General features: G+C 41.9%; 1 protein-coding gene across 1 annotated transcript; it reads left to right on the plus strand.

Annotated features, from left to right (window-relative positions):
- The first annotated feature begins 532 nt into the window (after positions 1-532).
- LOC150085438 (oplophorus-luciferin 2-monooxygenase non-catalytic subunit-like) lies at positions 533-18,475 on the plus strand. Its single transcript, XM_090374565.1, has 3 exons — positions 533-615; positions 6,909-7,534; positions 18,431-18,475. The coding sequence occupies exons 1-3, from the start codon at positions 612-614 to the stop codon at positions 18,473-18,475; spliced, it is 675 nt and encodes a 224-aa protein (XP_090230691.1). The 5' UTR covers positions 533-611.
- The last annotated feature ends 1,213 nt before the right edge of the window (positions 18,476-19,688 follow it).

Genomic DNA, 19,688 nt, shown 5'->3' on the forward strand with positions numbered 1-19,688 from the left:
ATTACTGAGTTAGTTGGTCTCAGGTGAGGGTGACATGGTTTTATCTCTCGGAAACTCGGGTTTTCGTCTAGTGAAACAGGCAAATCGACCCCAGAATACACTCAATTTACAGATATAATAACTGATGCCTCATAACCTTAGTTGCATTGGAGCTTAGTCCCTGAGCCATGTACTACCAAGAAAATACTCTCGATTTCTGCAGGTCTACTCACTTGCTGATATTAAAATAATACACGTAGGAGGAAAAAATCGTATTATTGTCATCATATGGGTGAGTATCAGCCCCTTTAGCTCCTATGGTGGTCTGCCACTGACACACACACAAAAGTGGATGTTTTGAAATCAATGATGACTCTTAACTTAATATACTGTTAGCATTAATAGCACGTTTAAATTATCAGGGACTGTAGACAAGAGTAATCAGTTTAGCTTTCAGGACGCCTGCCAGATGTCAGATCTCTTACGAATTTTCCAGGCTGGGTTTCCACGTCGCAGAAAGAGAAATATTATGTGAGGTTTAAAACGGCAAGATTAAGCTTTTTATGTGTTTCTTCTACGCATAACTTCAGGTCTTCAAGTACAGCGTATTGGGGTTACCTTTCTCCTTCAGTATGAGTAAGTAAATAATACGATTTAAATACGAACGGGATGAAATTTTGAGAAAAATCACATAGAGGTGTATAATTATAAATAGACGAATTAATCCAGCTCATACCTTATAATATACAGTGAAAGCCTATAAATTTATTTATGTTTATATCCTTCTTCCGAACCCCATTAAGGAATCTGGTTATATACAATTAGTATTTATAAATTTTATCTATCTATTTATTATTTTTTTTCTGCAACTAGTTCATAATATTGTGAAGCTACGCATATAACTTTATTAATAATATCAAAATAATAAATAAATATCTGCTTCTTAATTCATTTTAGCATTATTATGTTAGTATTCAGCAAGGGTTGGTAATCTGCTATTAAATATCGTCTTATTTTTATTGCATTTTTAACTTATCTCATAATAGCGACTACATAACTATATTGTGCCTTCATTAGTGGAATGAAAACATTATTACTTTTATATTATGAAAACGATTGCACTGGTGTCTTTCCTAATTGAGATAATTTGAGTGGGGGTGTTCAAAAAAGATTTGTATTCATCCAGAAGTAGTTGTGATAGAAGGTTGAAACAAACACCATGCATTACACTTTTTCAACATGGTCACCAGACAATATAACAAATTTTTGTCACCTCTCAAACATTTCCGCAAGCCAGTTTTGTAGAAGTCCTATGACTGTTCTTCAAACCAGTACTCAGCAGCAGAAATCACCTCATCATCAGCAGAAAAGTGTTTTCCACGAAGGAAGGACTTCAGGGCAGAAAAGAGGAAGAAATCCGAGAGTGCAAGGTCAAGTGAACAAGCGGCAATATTTCAACTTTTCCTGGCACATCGACAACATTCCATGTGCACATCTTATCCTTTCATTCTTCTGGTAAGGGGCTAGAAGTCTGGGAACCCATCTAGCAGACAATTTACTCATATGCAATTGTTGATGGATGATGTTCTCCACACTAGTTTGGAGCTCTGCAGCTAGTTCTTTGACGATAATACGGCAATCTTCCAAGATTAATGCCTCAAATTTTTACAACACTGTCTTTTGTTACAGCAGTTGCTGGTAGTCCTGGGATTTCTTCATCATGCACTGAGGTTCTTCCACATTTGAATTGTTTATACCAATGTGCAATAACACTGTAACTTGAGCGGTTTTCCATAAACAGCGACCATTTCTTCGTGATTGTTTTGGGTGTTTCCTTTGCAGAAAGAGGAATCGAATCACTGATCTGTATTCCACTTTATCCATTGTGAGACTTCACTTCATTCAGCGTTATAAAGAAAAAAAAAAAGACTGTCAGATCGAAGCCAAAATTTGTGTGGTTGCTGTAGAGATTTCAAGGTATCAAGAAAAAAAAAAGGAAAAATATCTTTTTATCATAACAACTTCTGGGTGAATACAGATCTTTTTTGAATCCCACTCCCATTTAACATATTCAACTCTTTGACTGTTTGTGATGCTATATATATATAAAATGAATGATCATTAATTGGAAAATGTAGTTTCGATATAAATTAATAATTTTGTATTATTAATCTTTATTACATTTTATTACGCTGGGTTTTTCCATGAAGTACTTAGCGAAACAATAAAAAAATATTGTCCAAAAGTAAATAAACAAGACACCATGGATCATTAATCATAAATAAATAAATTTAAGATCTGTGTCAAAGGTAGTATAGTGTAGCATATGACATCAATGTGTATAGCTTAAACTGACTAATCAGGTTAAAAAGAATTTAAGGCTAAAAGCCTCAGACTGCGGAAAATTCACTAATTGAACAAGTTAGTGCATAGCATCATGTTAGTTCGTAGTAAATCATCGAAGTAGGTGAATTGGTATTGTTTTTGTTATATCTCACAATGTGAATGCCTTCACGAATTGCCTGATATTGCACTATCTCGAATAAGCAACGCTTCGCCAGCGGAGAAGACTAATGTTACTTATTCTCGGCGGATACCACCACCACCACCACCACCAAAATGGCACCGTTTCGATGTTTTTTGGCCTCTCATCGGTGGGCGGGTAAGTGCCCTGGAGTTACAATAACCCTCGCATATTGTCTGCGTGGTAGCACAGTGGTATCGTCACCGTCCTCCCCACACCGGGTGGAAAATGCCCGGGTTCGAATCCCGTCGATGACGCGAGGAATTTTAGTGGGCTTTTTTCACTCCTTGGCTGAGTTAGTCGGTCTCAGGCGTAGATAGCAAGGTTTTTCTCCCCAGAAACTGGGGTTTTTTCGTCGAGCAAAACAGGCAAATCGACCATAGAACATACGCAATTTACAGACACAAATACGGGTTAATGTATTTAATTACGGGCAACCCTAAAATAATAATAATAATAACCCTCGCATATTTACAAATATTTATAGAAGACCCTCATACAAATATGACAGTACAGTGGTTTCGCTACTCCTTTGGAGAGATCGGAATTCAAACCCCTCTGCCAATAGAATCAGTTGATGTCAGGGAGGGAGCAGGATTTTTCCCCTCAGTTAATCTGGATTTTTCAGCCAGTACAATATTCAGGCTTGACTGTGAACATAGAGACTGGTAAAAGCACAATACACGATAAAAAGACCATATGAAAAGTAGCCGATGCCCGAAAGATTCCCCCCCCCCCCCAAAAAAAAAAAAACAGATTCATAAATCGATATTTCGAGAGATTAGTAGTCTTCAAACTGGTTGTTATAAGTTTAACCGTAGAGCATTTAAAGGTGACTCCTGAAAAAGAAGTTTTTTTCTGTCTTGAATATTAAAACCATAGTGTATTTACTCGTGGTAGGTGGAATTCCATTGTCCACGAAATGCATAGATTGACTACACAGTCTTCAATTTTCTTAAATTTACTAATATATTTCATATTTCATAGATTATATAGTTTGTGCTGTATTAAAATAATCAATGATATATAATTGCTAAAAACTTTTGGAACCATTATTTTCGATTATGCTGTTTTTAATTCTAGTTATTTACAAAAATAAAGGAATATTACTGGTGTAAAATAAATGCTGGTGTACAAAATTTAAGGACCAACACTATTTCTAAAGGTTACAACCACAAAATCAAACGAAACAGCTTGTGGCGATTTGCATAACTGTGGCTGTTCAGTAGAAAGCTGGTGCACATACAAAAATTTGAATCGCGATAAGAGGACTCACATAAACAGATAAAAGCAGCAGTTCAGCAGTTATGTGAAAATTATCGAATGGTGAGCACGATTGTTACAGACGTTCGATTGGTTTCATACAGTACTACAGACAACGAAATGACCAGCAGACAACATCTGGTTAACTTTACCCGGGGTCGAATAATTGGGAAGGTCGAAGTGCAACGATTGCGGCTGCAGAGTTCAGTATCGCCCATAGCATCGTCTCAAGTGCGTGGTCGGCCTTCAGAACGACAGGTTCGAAGGACCAGTGATGGTCGTCCAAGAAAAACAATGCCCAATGATGACCGCTATATACTTCTACAGGCCAAGAGGGACCGAGACCAGACAGCGGGATCCATCGCCAACCAGCTGCACAGGAGCACAAGACGCAGGATATCGCGGTTTACTGTGGCCAGGCGACTCCACAAATGTGGACTGTTTGCCCGACGGCCAGTACGCTGTGTCCCTTTAACATTTGCCCATCGGAGACACTGTTTACAGTGGTGCATCGAACACAAGGACTGGGCAGGAGCGCAACGGGGTAAGGTACTCTTTACTCATGAGAATAGATTCAGTCTCAGCAGCGATACTGGACGTCAGCTGATCTGGCGAGAAGTTGGCACACGGTATCACCCCGGAAACATCACTGAAAGGGATCGATATGGCGGTCGAGGTGTTCTCGTCTGGGGAGGCGTTATCTTGGATGGACATACACAACTCCAGATACTGGAAGGCGGTACTGTAACCGGTGCACGCTACTGTACTAAGGTAATTTTTCCCAATGTGCATCTGTTCCGAGGTGCCATTGGCCCCGAGTTCGTGTTTATGGAGGATAACGCCACACCCCATCGCACTGCAGCTGTGATATGCTTTTGGAAAGTGAGGACATTGTTCGTATGGATTGGCCTGCCCGTTCTATCGATCTAAGTCTCATCAAACACATATGGAACGCTCTTGGCAGGCGCCTAGCGGCACATCCACACCCACTAGAAAATGTTCACCAGCTGAGGATGGCGCTGACAGCGGAATGGACGATGTTACCGCAAGAACTTATCAACAACATTGTTCTAAGTATGGACAGGCGGTGCAAAGCCTGCATCGACATTAGGGGGTGCCCATATCTCCTACTGAGGACCACCTCTTCTCTTTGTTCCATTTTTGGCAGTGATGCATCTGTATCATGGCAGCCAGTGCTATGTTGCCATTTTTGAATAAAGTCCCTCTGTACCGTTTTGTTTCCGTTGTTGTGTCGGTGTTGTTTCCTTTATCATTTCTGTACCTCACGAGGTTCCTTTGGTATGGTTTTCCCATATCCAGGCCACTCCTATGAGAAGTTATAGGTGAAAACCTGACTGGTCCTTAAGTTTTACACCACGGTGTATTTTATATTAGAATCTTCCTTCATTTATATTATATAGGTTGGGTTGAGGTGAATTGATTTAGAATTTATCGAAGCAACCTAGACTATGATGAGTCAGTAGGATATATCATCTGCAAACTGCACATTCTGTGTAGTCAGTTTGCCTATTTTACATTTGCCACTTTTTCATAATTTTGTTTTCAGTTCCATCGATACCGCTCGCTTTCCTTTTTCATCTGGTAATCCAGGTCGAAGCAGATGACGTATGTTCAAGTTCTCATGTGGTAAAAAACCATAACTTTAGGGTGAGAGAAAATGCAAACCCTTTCGTCAGACCTACTAACTCAGCTACTATATAAATAAAAACGCTAGGGAATCGAACCCAGGCCTTTTTCATATGGTACTGGAGGGCAACGATCCTGTACACTTTACACAAATATTGTATCATGTATATAAATATTTAATTCAATATTTTATCAAGAAATAATATAATGGATCTAACCTGGCATATCGCCATATTTGTATCAGCAGTCCAATAATAACAATTATTATTATTATTGTAACGGCCTCCGATCGTGATCCATATCTGTATGTCTGTACAGAAGTGCGTGTTCACGGGTCGATTTGCATTTGGTGCGGGCTGAAAAGAAAAACGGACTAACTCAAAGGAAACCCTACTCCCTTCGTCTGAGATTTGCTAACTGCTCAGTAGTACTTTTTTTTATTATGGCAACACCATCGTGCATTATGTTTTTCTTATTGTGTAAATAAAGGCCAATCAATATAGTGGTGTGTTTGTTCGATAGTGTAACAGTCTGCGCGGTCAGCACAGCGACCACAACCACCGCCCTTCCCCACACACCGGCAGAAAACACCCACACCCGAACCCGCCAATGACGCGAGAAACCTCCATGGGTTTCCACTCCATGGCTGAGTGAACTGGTCCCAAGCGCGGAAGGCCCTCCTCCGAAACTCAACCCCCCCCCCCTCGTCCAGAGAAACAAGCAAACCGCCAGAGAATACTGCAACTCATGGATACACCACACATGAGCAGATAAGATCCCTCTCGGGCTGCCCCGACAGTATGCACGCTAAAGCGATCTCCCGATGTGAGGAACTCTTATGAACGTTTTTCATTCCGTGGCAGATTTTGTCGATCTGAAGCTTGGATAACAAGGTTTTTCTCCATAAACTCGGGTTTTTCATCCAGAAAAACAGGTAAATCGACCGGAGAACACACACAATTTACGTATAAAATACACATCGGAATGTTAGTTCCTTAATATGACAGGTTTTTTGTTGTTGTTGTATTCCTTAGGTAGGAATATTAGCTCTTATAGCGAATGATGATTTAATTTGGCAATAATTTTTTTTGAAAAGTCAACTGCATCAAAGTACTGTACTGTTTTTGGAATGTCGTGCAGGTTGGTTATACAGTTAAAAAAACAATAAGATTCCAATTTACAGTTTAGTGGTTAGTCTATTTAAACAATAAATACCCTTCCAGGCGATATGCTTTTTTATTATCTCTCATTTATATTAGAACTGCTAATAGTTAGATAAAATTTATGTTTCATTAATTTATTAAAATATCAATTACTCATTCTTGGTTAAGATTTTTGGAATGATATATGATTTATCTTTGCAGGTGCAAAACTCGAAGCCAAGATTATGAACATATATTCAAGAACGGTTTTGATAATACATAATTGATAGTTTAATTATCTATCCAGAACTATTCTGAACTACTTTACTTAGTCTAATTCTTTCGTTTTTCAGTTCCATCGATAATCCTGAGTTTCCTTCTTCATCTGGTAATGCTGGGCGAAGCACACGATTCATGTCCACCTTCTACTGCGATTTCTCCTTGTATGTGTGACGGAGAAGGAGTCAACTGTATGAAAGCAACATCGGAAGTCCAGCTATGCCAAGCGTTCAAAGCACAGTTTCCTTACGGCTCTATCAGGGGTTTATGGGTTCAAGGCACAAACATTAAAAAAATTCCGGCTGGATGTTTTGCCAACGTCCAAGTGGAATCTATTTTTATAGAAGTTAATTCCCTCAACACTGTGGAATCTGGAGCTTTCAAAGGTTCAGAAACGACTTGTAAAACTCTGAGTTTATTCGGTAACCAGCTGACTTCTTATCCTTTCACTGACCTTGGATCTTTAAGGAATCTGGAAACGATTAACTTGGGACGGAATAAATTGACTACAATACCAACTGGGGCCTTCACCGGTAACCCAAACATAGTGAACATTATACTATCACAAAACCAAATCTCTTCGATCGGACCAAATGCATTCAGTAATCTTCCAAAACTAAGAGCGTTGGCATTATCTCAGAACAAGCTGGAAACTTTGGTTTCGCAGTCCTTATCTTTATATCCGCAAAGTAACCCAACAGTAAGTAAAAGAAAATTAATACTTACTTATTTCTTAAATTTAGTTTTATAGATAAGTGAATCTGATCTTATCTCATCTGTGTAGTATGTACAGTTATGTATATTATACAACATATACAGTATTTGGAGTGAATCTTATTTAAAATGTTTTCAAAATTTCAAAATTTATATTTTATTAATTCCCTGTATAACGCCAAAGAATTGTATTATGGGTTGGTGAAGAAATGATTGACGATATTTCGTAATTCTAGAATGTCTCCATGTTAATGCAATAGTTAGCCCGTTCTATCACCCGTTTAGAAAGGTTGAAATATGATTATTCTGGCAGATTGGAGTAATTTCTATAAATGCTTTTTTTCTTTTAACTGATCAAAAGCGAAGAAGCTGTTTTTTAATCTGGAAATTCGCGGTTTTCCTTCTAAGCTCACGTAAACTGCCTGGAATGTATGCAAGCTACACATGCTGATACAACATGCTTACAGTGATAGGCCAGCTTATTAGACGCATCCAAATTGTCAAAGAAATCGATCGATCCGTTAGAGACAATGTCGCGTATCGGCTGAGCCGGTCCTTAGAGGTTGCAGTTGGTAGGTGCAACACAGGCACCCGGCCCCTCCCCTCTTGACTGAAAAGGGTTAAAATACAAATAAAGAGGCCCTCTCAGGGTATGGTATTCAGTATTTAATGATGCGTAGATAGAGGCGCCTAATGGTTCATTCCACGACGTCTCATATGTTCAATTCGACTGATATCAAGCGAGTTTGGCGGCCATGAGAGGACAGCGAACTCGCTGGAATGCTAGCCGAACTAGTCTGACCTCATTGCAACCTGTGACATGGAGCGCTGTCCTTAATGAAAGATGCCTTGATGTTATCCTGGAATGATAGTTTCCATAAATACATGCGCATGGCGGACAAATCATCTGACCGCGTGGTTGTCCCGGAGTATAAACAGAAAGGCGGTTCCTGTGGTTTCCTACATCCGCGTTAAGTACTCTGTGATGTTACCCACCCCCCTCTGGTCTAGCACTCTACCGGAGGGTGCGGGATTTTTGTGCAGCTAGCACAGACAGATTAATTCGTGCCCCGTGCCTGGGATCGAGTAGTGGTTACCAGAGTGTTGGCTGCTCTCTGTGTAGAAAGAAACAATAAAGAACATTGACAACAGGTGGATTTGGACATATGTCTAGGGGCTACCGGCGACCATAAATACATACATGCATATATGTGATGCTACCCAACTTTGCAAACCAGCGATGTAAGTACAGTACTGTGTTGTTTTACTGGTTACTAAGTTACTGGGAGGTAAGATCACCAGAAAGGGACCTTCCGGCAGGGCCCAAGGAAATGAGAGGAAGATAAAGAGTTGGGTTGAGAGGAGAGACCAAGAAGGAACAGAAAAGAGAGATGTTCTACAGACAAGCAGGAGTATTGAAAGACATTAATGGACGAGGAGTCCTAGAGAAGGGTGAAGAGGCGTTGTAAACATAGCATGAGAACAACTGCATGTGGAGACCACATTTAATAAGTGTAAAGTGTGTTGTTGCCATACGGCACAAGGGGTTTCCCCCAGCTCCGCGTTGTTTACATTGTGGGTGAACCAGTTCGCTGGGAAATGCCAGAGATTTAAAAGTGTGTGGGAATTATTCATGTGTAGCGTCATGTACCGTTGTTCATCTGGTTATTTAGCTGCTGGGCCCCTGCTGAGGTCCAAGACGTTGCCCCAATTACGCCCCGTGGAAGCAGACCAGGAACCCAGTACTCTTAGATTCACTCTGGCAGGTTCTGCCGCTTAAAATTGTATATACATATAAGAATATATATACAGGGTGATTCTAAATTATTGTCGGAGTTTCCGTGGCCTATAATTTTCAAACCGGAAACAACAAAATAAAACTGCTTACAGAATATGAAAGTGTAATTCAAAAAGTTTTATTTGGCAACGGTGTACTCGCCGCATTGATGTCTGGGAGATATTGACATTACTTCAAAATGGCGACTGTTCAAGAGAAGGCAATGCGCGTACTTTGGTTTTTCTAAACAAAGTCCGTTATCACAACATAAAACGTCGTTACAGAACTCAGTATGAAAAAGATCCACCTTCAGATAATGCTGTCCAATGTTGGTTAAAGCAATTTCAAGACTGAGTGTTCTGCGCCAAAAAGATCGAGCACTTCGCAGGAAGATGTTGATCGAATCCACGAAGCGTTTTCTCGAAGCCCACAAAAATCAACTAGACGAGCTTCTTTGCAGTTAGGTATGCCACAAATGACTGTTTGGAGGGTTGTTCATAACCGCCTTCACCTCCATGCCTACAAACTGCAGATTGTGCAGGCTTTAAAGCCGAACGATAAACTCCACCGTTTTCAATTTGCCCAAGACATTTTGTCAAACGTCGAAGCTGATGAAAATTACCTTCGTTGATGGAGATTTAGTGATGAAGCGACGTTTTACGTATCGGGGAGGGTAAATCGTCATAGCTGCAGAATATGGGAATCAGAAAACCCTCACGTCATTCGAGAATTCGAAAAAGATAGTCCAAAGGTCAATGTCTGGTGTGCTTTGTCATGTTCGGAAGTTTTGGGGCCCTTTTTCTTTGCGGAAAAAACAGTGACAGCGGTGACCTATCTGGATATGTTACACCAGTTGGAAAATCATCAACCAAATGTGGTGTTCCAGCAAGATGGTGCACCGCCACATTGGGCTCTTATTGTCCGAGAATTTCGTGACATGCATTTTCTTGGGTGCTGGGTTGGGCGTGGTGAACCGATTCCGTGGCCTCTGCGCTCACCTGATTTTACGCCGCTTGATTTCTTCTTGTGGGGATACATGAAAGACACTGTGTACAAGACCCCTGTGACCTCCTCTATGAATTGAAGCTCAGAATTGTTGCTGCGATCGAAACAGTTACACCGCAAATGCTGGAGAACACTTGGAGGGAAATTGAATATCGCTTGGACATCTTACGTGCCACGAAAGGCGCGCATGTTGAAGTTGTTTAGCATTCTGCAGTATTGATTCTAAAGGTAATAAAACTTTTTGAGTTGCACTTTCATATTCCCTAAGCGTTTTATTTTGTTGTTTCCGGTTTGAAAATTAATAAGCCACGGAAACCCCGACAATAATTTAGAATCACCATGTATATCTTTACTTTACATTGGCGTAGGGGTAGTGTCGCTTGAGTTGCTAGGCGGAGTTATAGGCGTAAGATAATTTAGTCATGTGTAATTTTTGGTGTGGGGCTTTCGATGGCGTGTAGATAGAGAGGGTGGAGAGAGGCAGAAGACTGGGGGGAATAAAGACAGAAGTATGAGGCCAATAGGGTAGGTGGCCCCAGCTTTCAGTGGAGGATGCCCATGCCCCACCAGGAAGGAAGAGAGATTGGAGGAGGGGAAGGGACGAAAGATCGTCCCTCCCCCCAGGGAGTTTGGACTAAACGATGAAGCGGGCTAGAGTGCCCTCTTCGGTTCGCCATATGGCTGTTGCTGCGTTTCTAATTTCAGGTTTGTCACACATAGGGCAAGTCCCGTCCTTGTATTCCTTATCTTTGATTTAAGTCCTTGCGTTGTCCTGTCTGGTGCTCAGGATGGAATCCGGTTTCTGTCTCAATGGTAGTGCATATCAGTCGTTGGAGATGGTGATCAAAGTCCTCCTGACGAAGAGATCCAGTGCAAATTGGGATATTGCTCTATATTCGTCCTCCGTGTCTATAAAATGGGACTCCAGTCCTTTTGGTAGGTATCTTATTTTAGCTATAAGTACCCCTTCTGAGATCCTCGTATTGTGGGCATTCGTAGACTATGAGATTCCAGGATCCGTTTCACCACATGTACAGTTGGGTTCGTCAGTGAGTCCGAATCCGTGCAGCTTTTCGTTGTAGGGTCCGTGTCCTGTTATCAGAAATGTCAAATGGTACCCCGGGAAGTACCAGGCCGGTTGGTTTGGATATATTTTTCGGAGATCCGGTATAAATTTCTTGGTTATTTCGCCCTTGGTGGTCTCCATCTCGACTGCCAAAGGTTTAAAAGGTAGTTCTGTAGTCCTGCTTTCTCGTTTTTCACGTTTCCCGTCGGGTCAGTCGTATAGCCGTGGTGAGTGGTAGTCCCCCAATCTTTCCTTGTGATTCTAGCTACCAGCCCGGAGTATCCTCTGATTTTTTTCCCTTATGTATTTCAAGTGTGGCTGGAACGTTAGGTTGTTATCCAAGATAACGCCCAAGTATTCCAGCTGATTAACAAACTTGATAGTTACATTACTGATTTTTATTTCCGGGGGTCGTCGCAGATTTAAGGTCCCTTTGAGGAGGGGTGATGAGGTTTTTGTAAGGTGATATTCTTAGCTGGTTCTTTGATGCGCATTGTTGTAACTGCTGCGGTGCTTGATTTGCCAACGCTGCCAGTTGGGCCCTGGAATCCGCCTCCACTGTCAATGTGAGGTCGTCAGCAAAGGCAAGCGCCCCCACTGTTCCTAGGTCCATCTTCAGCAACTCGTCGAGGACCTTGTTCCACAGGAGCGGCCCCAATACCGACGCCTGCGGACATCCTCCGTGTACTTCTCTTGTGATTCTTTGATAGTGTACATTGCATTAGGCAGTTTTCTTTGCATTAGACAGTTTTGTATGATTTTGTACAGGTTGAGCGGCACCGCAGCCTCTCGCAACCTCGCCAGGACGCTAGGCCGCCAAAGTGAGTCAAACGCCCCGGCAAAGTCAACAGAATTGAGCAGTAAATACTTTCGACTGCAATCCTGCACAATTCTGAGTAGATTCCCAAGCGCGTCGGCAGTTGAGGACCCTGGTCTAAAGCCATACTGGTTACCTGTGTGGCCTACTGCTTCATAGTGCTTTATAATTCTCGCATGAAGTAGCTTTTCAAACAGTTTACTTGCCACTGGGAGTAGTGCGATGGGTCGGTAGGTCTCCGGATTTTCCAGATTTTTAGTAGGGTATTTCAGAATTAATTTTAGATTAGCTGTTTTCCATGCTGTTGGAAACGTCCTGTTTTCAGGTATCAATTGTATAGTGTAAGGAGAAGGTGCGGCTCATATTCAATGGTTTTCTTGAGTATTTCAGGCTCAACATAGTAAAGGCCAGGGTATTTCCTATTTCTTATGCGTCTGGCGGCCTCGCTGACGTGGCGCCTCCGTAGCCAGGTGGGCAGGAGCAGCAGTGGTAGCACACGCTTCTTGATTAGACCGGGGTTCGAGCCCGTGCCCACCAAATACGGAGGATGCGGAAAGGTCAGGGAATGACTACCGCATATCCCCGGAGCAATATGGCCTTAGTTGCTAATGCTCCTAAAAAAACAAATAACAATAAACAACAACAGCCTCGCTGAGTTCATCCAGTGTAAAGGGAGGCTCAGTTGACTGGTTGACATAATTGTCATTGCTCTCGCATATTAGCTGCTTTGCCGGCGAGGCCGATTTGATTGGATTTTGAAAGATTGTGTCGAGTATGTTGTTCATCGACTGCTCCCAGGTTGTGATAAGGTCACCCTGCCGGGTCCTGGTGGTGGTGGTGTTCACTTCTCCCCTGGGCAGCTTATTGGTGGTTACCCTACAGATGATGCCTCAGGGGTCAATGTTGCCTGCTGTGGATACCAAAAGTTCCCAAGAGCGTCTTTTACTTATTTTTATGGCGTCAGTGTATCTGTTTCGAATTTGCGCCTATATGTCTGTCTCAGGGCTTCGACCTCACTTGGTGGCCATGTTATTCGAGTCCTCTGGAAATCTTTCCTTGCTTTGTTCTTTTTTTTTTTTTTTTTTTTGATTTGGTAGTTGTTGGCGCATCGGCTTCTGTGGCCATATTGCACCTCCCAAGGTTTTTGCAGTACTTTGATCCAAGCCCGAGGCGAGAATCGAACCCGCGACCTTTGGGTTGCCGGGCAGGTACTTTACCCACTCGGCTAGCCCGGTCGGCCTTGCTTTGTTCATTTGCCCCCGGAGAATGGCAATGTCCTGGATCCACCAGGGGACTGCACCCTGTTGGAGGTGTTTTTTTCTGATGGTATAGTTGCAAATGCTGGTCATCAGTTCAGTAGTTGCCTTCTGCAATTCATTCGAGTTGTTCCATGGGTCAAGAGACGGGGGTTTGTTCTTCACCGCTGTCGTAGCTCTTTGTATTGTGGCCAGTCTGCCTTGGCAACAGCATATCTGTTGTGTATTTGCTTGGCTGTTGTTGCCCTAGTCAGCGTTCTTATCTTACAGGTAATGACTCGATAGTCCGAGGTGGTCAATGCTTCCCCCACCCTCCAGTCAGTCACGTGGTTCGCCAGGTTCCTAGTTGCTAGGGTGATGTCAATGGTGGCATCCCAGAGGGTGTCGCAGAATGTTGAAGGGGGTGTGTTTGATTCAGTACAGTAAAGTGGGATCCTATCAGGTAGTATTCCAGTATCTGTCCGTTTACAGTTCCTGTTCATGTACAATCTCGAGAAACATATACAATAATTTATATACAATTTTATGTACATTTTCATTCTCATATATAATTATCCTAGCATATATATATTTTTTGTTCAGAATACAGTTGAGGAAACACAGTACAAAACACGTGTGTGTCCTGTTATCAAGGGTGGCCCCTAGGCATAGCCCATCTTCACCTAGTGAATCCGTATTGAATGTAGGACCTCTGCAAAGGAGCAGCCAACACCTGGGCAGCTGCTGTCTGGTGCCTGTCCCCAGGCACGAGTAGCCGGGCCTGAGTTTTTTTATCCTCTTACATGCCAAAGTGCACGAAATCCCGCAACCTCACTCCCCATATTTTCACTGTCGTGGGGCATGGGCATGCCCCACTGAAAATGGGGGGGCCACCTTCCTGTCTGACCTCCCTCTCCTTCCTATTTCATCCCCCCGTCTACACCCTCCCTCCCATTACTTTCTCTTGTACAGCGACCGCCCCACATGTCCAAATTAAATCACATCAAATTTTGCCCGACCTTTTAGGCTCTCTAGAAATAGTTCTTTCAGCGTAAAACCCCACGCAGCGCTTTTTAAATGCAATTTTACTTAAATCAACAGCGATAACTCTAAGCTTTATTTTAGGTCCTAGTCACCGAAATCCCAGGAAAGTAAGTGGCAGGACGTGCCAGAGTATAATTAGTCTCTTGGTACACCCGGCCGGCGTCCCCGTCGCTAGGTATGGTAACGCCGGGTTCCACTGGGGGCACGGCGGCCAACAGGCCGGATGAACAATGGGCACAACAAACTACATACCACATGACCCATACATTATTTTTAAAACTCTGGCATAGACAGGGTGACAGTACCCTGTCACCCTGTATATGTTCGATACATAGAACATACGCGGAGATGGGAGAAATCCCCGGAGCCGTCAGACCCTCAACATACCTATACCTATACCCACTGGAGGTAGTGCAATGCCAGTGGGTGCCAGCTATCCCGCTCACAGGCTGCCCAGGCCTGGGAGCCCGCAAAAAAAAAAAAAAAAAAAAAAAAAGAAAAGAAAAAACAAACAAGGCTGGAGCTCCAAAAACCCATTGAAGTCACACAGCCAAGACAAACATTTTTATAGAACCCTGCAGTTTTCAACAGCATTATATATCAGTTACTTTAGCATTAACAAGGAAATAAACTGTTGACATTGATTGCACTATTTACATTCCAGTGAGGTTTACCGGTCTCTCTGATCAGTTCTAGCAATAAAATTTGTAAACTATTTACAGTCGTTTATACAGCAATATTAGTTGTTATTTACCAATAGTTACATGTACAGTATTTCTGTTTTATACAATTGTAAAGACTGTCCAGTAGTCTAACTGTTCAGGAAATATATAGTCTGATGGTGCCTCCGTAGCCAGGTGGGAAGGAGCAGCAGTGCGTAGCACACGCTTCTTGATTAGAACGGGGTTCGAGCCCGTCACCACCAAATACGGAGGATGCGGAAAGGTCAGGGAATGACCACCGCATATCCACGGAGCAATATGGCCTTAGTTGCTAATGCTCCTAAAAAAAAAACCAAATAACCAAAAAAATATATATAGTCTGATTTAATTTCTTCCCCGGTAGAATCTGAGCTTGTAGAGTATAGGGCAATAGAAGTTCCTCAAGGCGATTTCCATGTAGAAAGTTCTTTTCTGTAGAAAGTTCACATAGTATTCCTGAGCTTTAGGCAGGAGAGGAAGTTTCCAGCATGCACTAAAGCACTCGCAGTAGCACTGAGCGTTCTTACAGAAGGTTTTCCTATACGTGTAGCAATAAATTATCAGTCAGAAAGCAGAAATTGGAGTTTTTTGTGTTCAGTAGGCTTGATGGCATTTCAGATTATTGCAAGATTCATCTTATGTATGGGGAGATCTTATTTTATTTTATTTATTTATTATTATTTTTTTTAAAATAAGATTTCATAAGAGAGAAGCGTGTTAGGGGTGCACAGAAGTATGTTTTTTTTTTTTTTTTTGGTAGTTGTTGGCGCATAGGCTTCTGTGGCCATAATGCACCTCCCAAAATTTTTCCAGTACTTTGATCCAAGCCCGAGGCGGGAATCGAACCCGCGACCTTTGGGTTGCTAGGCAGGCACTTTACCCACCCGGCTAGCCCGGTCGGCAGAAGTATGGGTATTCTTAACTGTACGGTTAAGCAATTATTTACAATTCTTCAAGGTTAGCTTCCTAATAATTTAGGCCCGTTTATACACAAAGCTTCTTGGTGAGCCGGCCAGCATCACTTAGAGGAGAAAGGGGTCTACCTGTCATTTCCTGTTGCGTTGATGGCTCTATTCAGACATGTTCTTCCCAAAAGTAAGTTAATCTGGATCATTAGAGTTTCGGCTCTAATACAAGTCTCATTAGAGACTTGCGGCTAGAAACTCTACTACTCCGCAGTAGAGTTTTTAGCCGCAAGTCTTTTCTTGAAAACTGCCGCAGAGAACTGTTGAAATGTAGTGAAGACATCAGAATTTTCAATGAGCAAATGTACATTATTTTCTGAGAGATTATTTATTTTACTCAGCAGTACCTGTCTTTCATTCAAATAATCATTACATTCAAAGAGAACGTGCTGCCATGTCTCAGATGCACCGCAGTGACAGAAAGGGTCAGGCTCAAGGCCCCTTTGATGTAGTCATGCAAGGCACAAACCATTTTGAGACTGTGGGTAATGATGCGAATTTTTAACATTTGAAATGTATCTTCGTGTAACCTCACCGTTCACTTTGAGCCCATCTTTGCTGCCAAACAGCAGTGAGTTCCTTCCAGAGTCTTCGTTTTTCCTCTTTTATTCTGTTCGTAGGGTCTGTTACAATGTTAAAAATATTTACAGAAATTCCTTTTTTGAGATTGTAGATCATACCCCTGTAGGAGATATAAAGATCCAGAGGCAGGGTTCCTGCTAGAACGTGTAGAGCATTATTCGACATCGTCCTATGAGCTTGAAGAAGAGTGAGCAACACCGAACGCTGTAATGAAAGAAATTTAGTCCTAATCTTAGTTTTTGAGACCCTCCAAAACCAAACACCTGCTGCGTACGCAGCAATCGGTAGGAAGATAGTCTTATAGTATAAAGACAATGTCTTTTTGCTCAAGGCCCCATTCTTTTCTGGAAATCCTTGCAATTCCAGCCGTGAAGTTTTTAATTTCCTCAGAAATTTGGGATACGTGAGTATGAAAGTTTAGTTTGTCATCGATTGTAAGTCCCAAGTACTTGGTGCTGGATACGTAGGGGATTTGTAAGCCATTTAGGATAACTCTGGGAGGTCTGCCATAATTGAATTGCTTTCGAAAAACCATGAAATTAGTTTTTGTAGGGGAAATTTTGAGTTTATTTAGATTGGCCCAGCTGGATAAATCATCCAATATTGTTTGGATCTTTTGTTCCAAGATTGTTCTCGACATTCCAGTAACGCCAACCGCCAAGTCGTCTGCATATGCAATTTTTTTGCAATCTCCTTTTTCCTTTGTCAGCCATTGGTCTAAGACTGCATTCCAGAGGAGAGGCCCCAGGACTGAACCCTGCGGGCACCTTCTGGAAGCAGTCGTGCTGTAAGTCAGGTGTTTGGCACAAACCTTGATCTGTCTATCTTGAAAGTATGATCTCATAATTTGGTAGATATGATTATCACACATGGCTGAACGTAGCGACCTGAGGGCGCTCTCCCACCAGAGGGAGTCGAAAGCGCCCTCGAACACCACCAAGACATACTTGCTGTGAGAATCCTGGATGTATTTCAGAAGAGATATTATAGCGTCTTCGGTCCAGTGACCCTGTTTGAATCCGCGTTGATGGTCTGAGCACAACTGTTGGTCCGATAACATGGATGCAATTCTGGGAGAAATTAATCTCTCAAAAAGTTTCCCTAAGTTAGCCAGGAGGGATATTGGTCTGTACGCCCTTGGGTTTGTTTTGACTTTTCCAGGTTTATATAAAATTTTCAGTAGAGCTAGTTTCCAGGGTTTGGGAAAAAGTCCCTCGAGGAAGCATTTATTGTACATATTCAGTAGGATATTGGGAAACAGTTTAAAAAATTTCACAATTACCAAATTCTCTAGCAAGTCAATGCCAGTGCATTTTTTCTTATTGAGTTTAGCAGTAGCAGCTCCTAGTTCCACTAGAGTAAAAAGGCAAACATCGGTAGATCCAACGTAATTCTGGTTTTTCCTCCTGATCTCTGCCTGTTCTGGAGTATCACAGTGAGGTAGATCCTTTGGAAACAAATTATCAACGATCGTTTCAACAGTAGAGTGCCAGTCTGTTGTTTTTAGGTTATTACTAATTACAGTCTGATAGATATCTCCACTTATCAGTTTATTCCTCATTATTTTATATATGATCCCCCAGGGGTTGGTATTCCCAACATCCTTGACCAAGTTTTGCCAGCAGGTCCTCTTACTTTCAGATATGCCTCGATGGAATAATTTTATTTTCTCTCTATAACTGTTTTTCAGCCTTTCAACGTCCTCGTTAGAAAGATGTCTACTACGCTGATATAAGCGTCTGGCTTGTTGCGTTTGAAGTCTCAAATCAGAAAGCTGAGCGTTCCACCATGGCACTGAAGGCTTTCTTATATGTTTCCTTTTAGTTGAGTTTGACATAGCTATACAGTATATAGATGTTGTTGAACAGTGTCTACATATTCTGAAGCCGACAGTTGGTTTAATGCTTCAGCATCCTTCCCATTAAATACTGTACACAGATAATCCTCGAATTTTTTCCAGTTAACTTTATCCATACGGTATCTCTTTAAGTCATAGACAGTCAAGTCATTGTTTTGGGAGTTCTTTGATATGTTGAACGTGATAGCCCTGTGATCGCTGTTCACCAAGGAGGGTTTCAAGTCCCAGTTTCCAGTTTTGTCTTTCATACTTATGGAAGTAAGTGCGACATCAATGTTTGATCCTCCGTTGGTAGTGGAGAAAGTAAATGGTTTATTTCGTACATTTTTAATACAAAGGCTGTGAGCCATAATTAAAACTTCAAATTGAGCTCCCCGATAATCAGTGAAGCCACTATTCCAGAAAGTCGATTTGGCGTTCAGGTCCACCGCCACCACAAAGTTATTATTTGCAAATTTATCACAGATCTTGTCCAGTAGGTGCAATGCTATATGCACATCTTCTAAGGGGGGAGAACAGTATAGTGAAGTTAGGTAGAAAGAGATGGAACTAGAGGATACGAGGATACAGGTAGCATTCGCTGAGCATTCTCTTGTAATCGCAGTAATAACAAGTTCGTTATTAAACACAACAATTGCAGTTTTGGGTGTAGGATCACAAATTGCTATGATTCTAGTGGAATTGGGGTAGCCCATGATTTTATGTGCTGGTCCACCTACTTGGGATGAATAATATGGTTCCTGTAGACAGACAATGTCATAATTATGTTCTATGGCTACGTTTCTGATCTCGTCAGCTGCGGCTCGAGTGCGCTGTGCGCACTGTAAAATTCTGTAAAATTCTAATTGTGTCTGTGTTTTGAGAGTACCCAAAGTTATTTCTACTTGTAGTTGTATTATCCATCAATGATACGCTTATTTGCTAATTCCATCGCTTTTAAAAACTCGGGGCACTTCCCATCCCTGACTGAGTGATTGAAGTCCTTGTTCTTGCGTTTACAGTTTATGCATTTTGGTGATTCTTCTCTGTTGGGGCACTCTGCAAAGATGTGACCCCCATTGGCACAGTGACTACATGACACGGTTTTATG

Source organism: Mastigoproctus giganteus, chromosome 5 (assembly GCF_048544385.1).
Source record: "Mastigoproctus giganteus isolate SK-2022 chromosome 5, ASM4854438v1, whole genome shotgun sequence".
Classification (NCBI taxonomy): Eukaryota; Metazoa; Arthropoda; class Arachnida; order Uropygi; family Thelyphonidae; genus Mastigoproctus; species Mastigoproctus giganteus.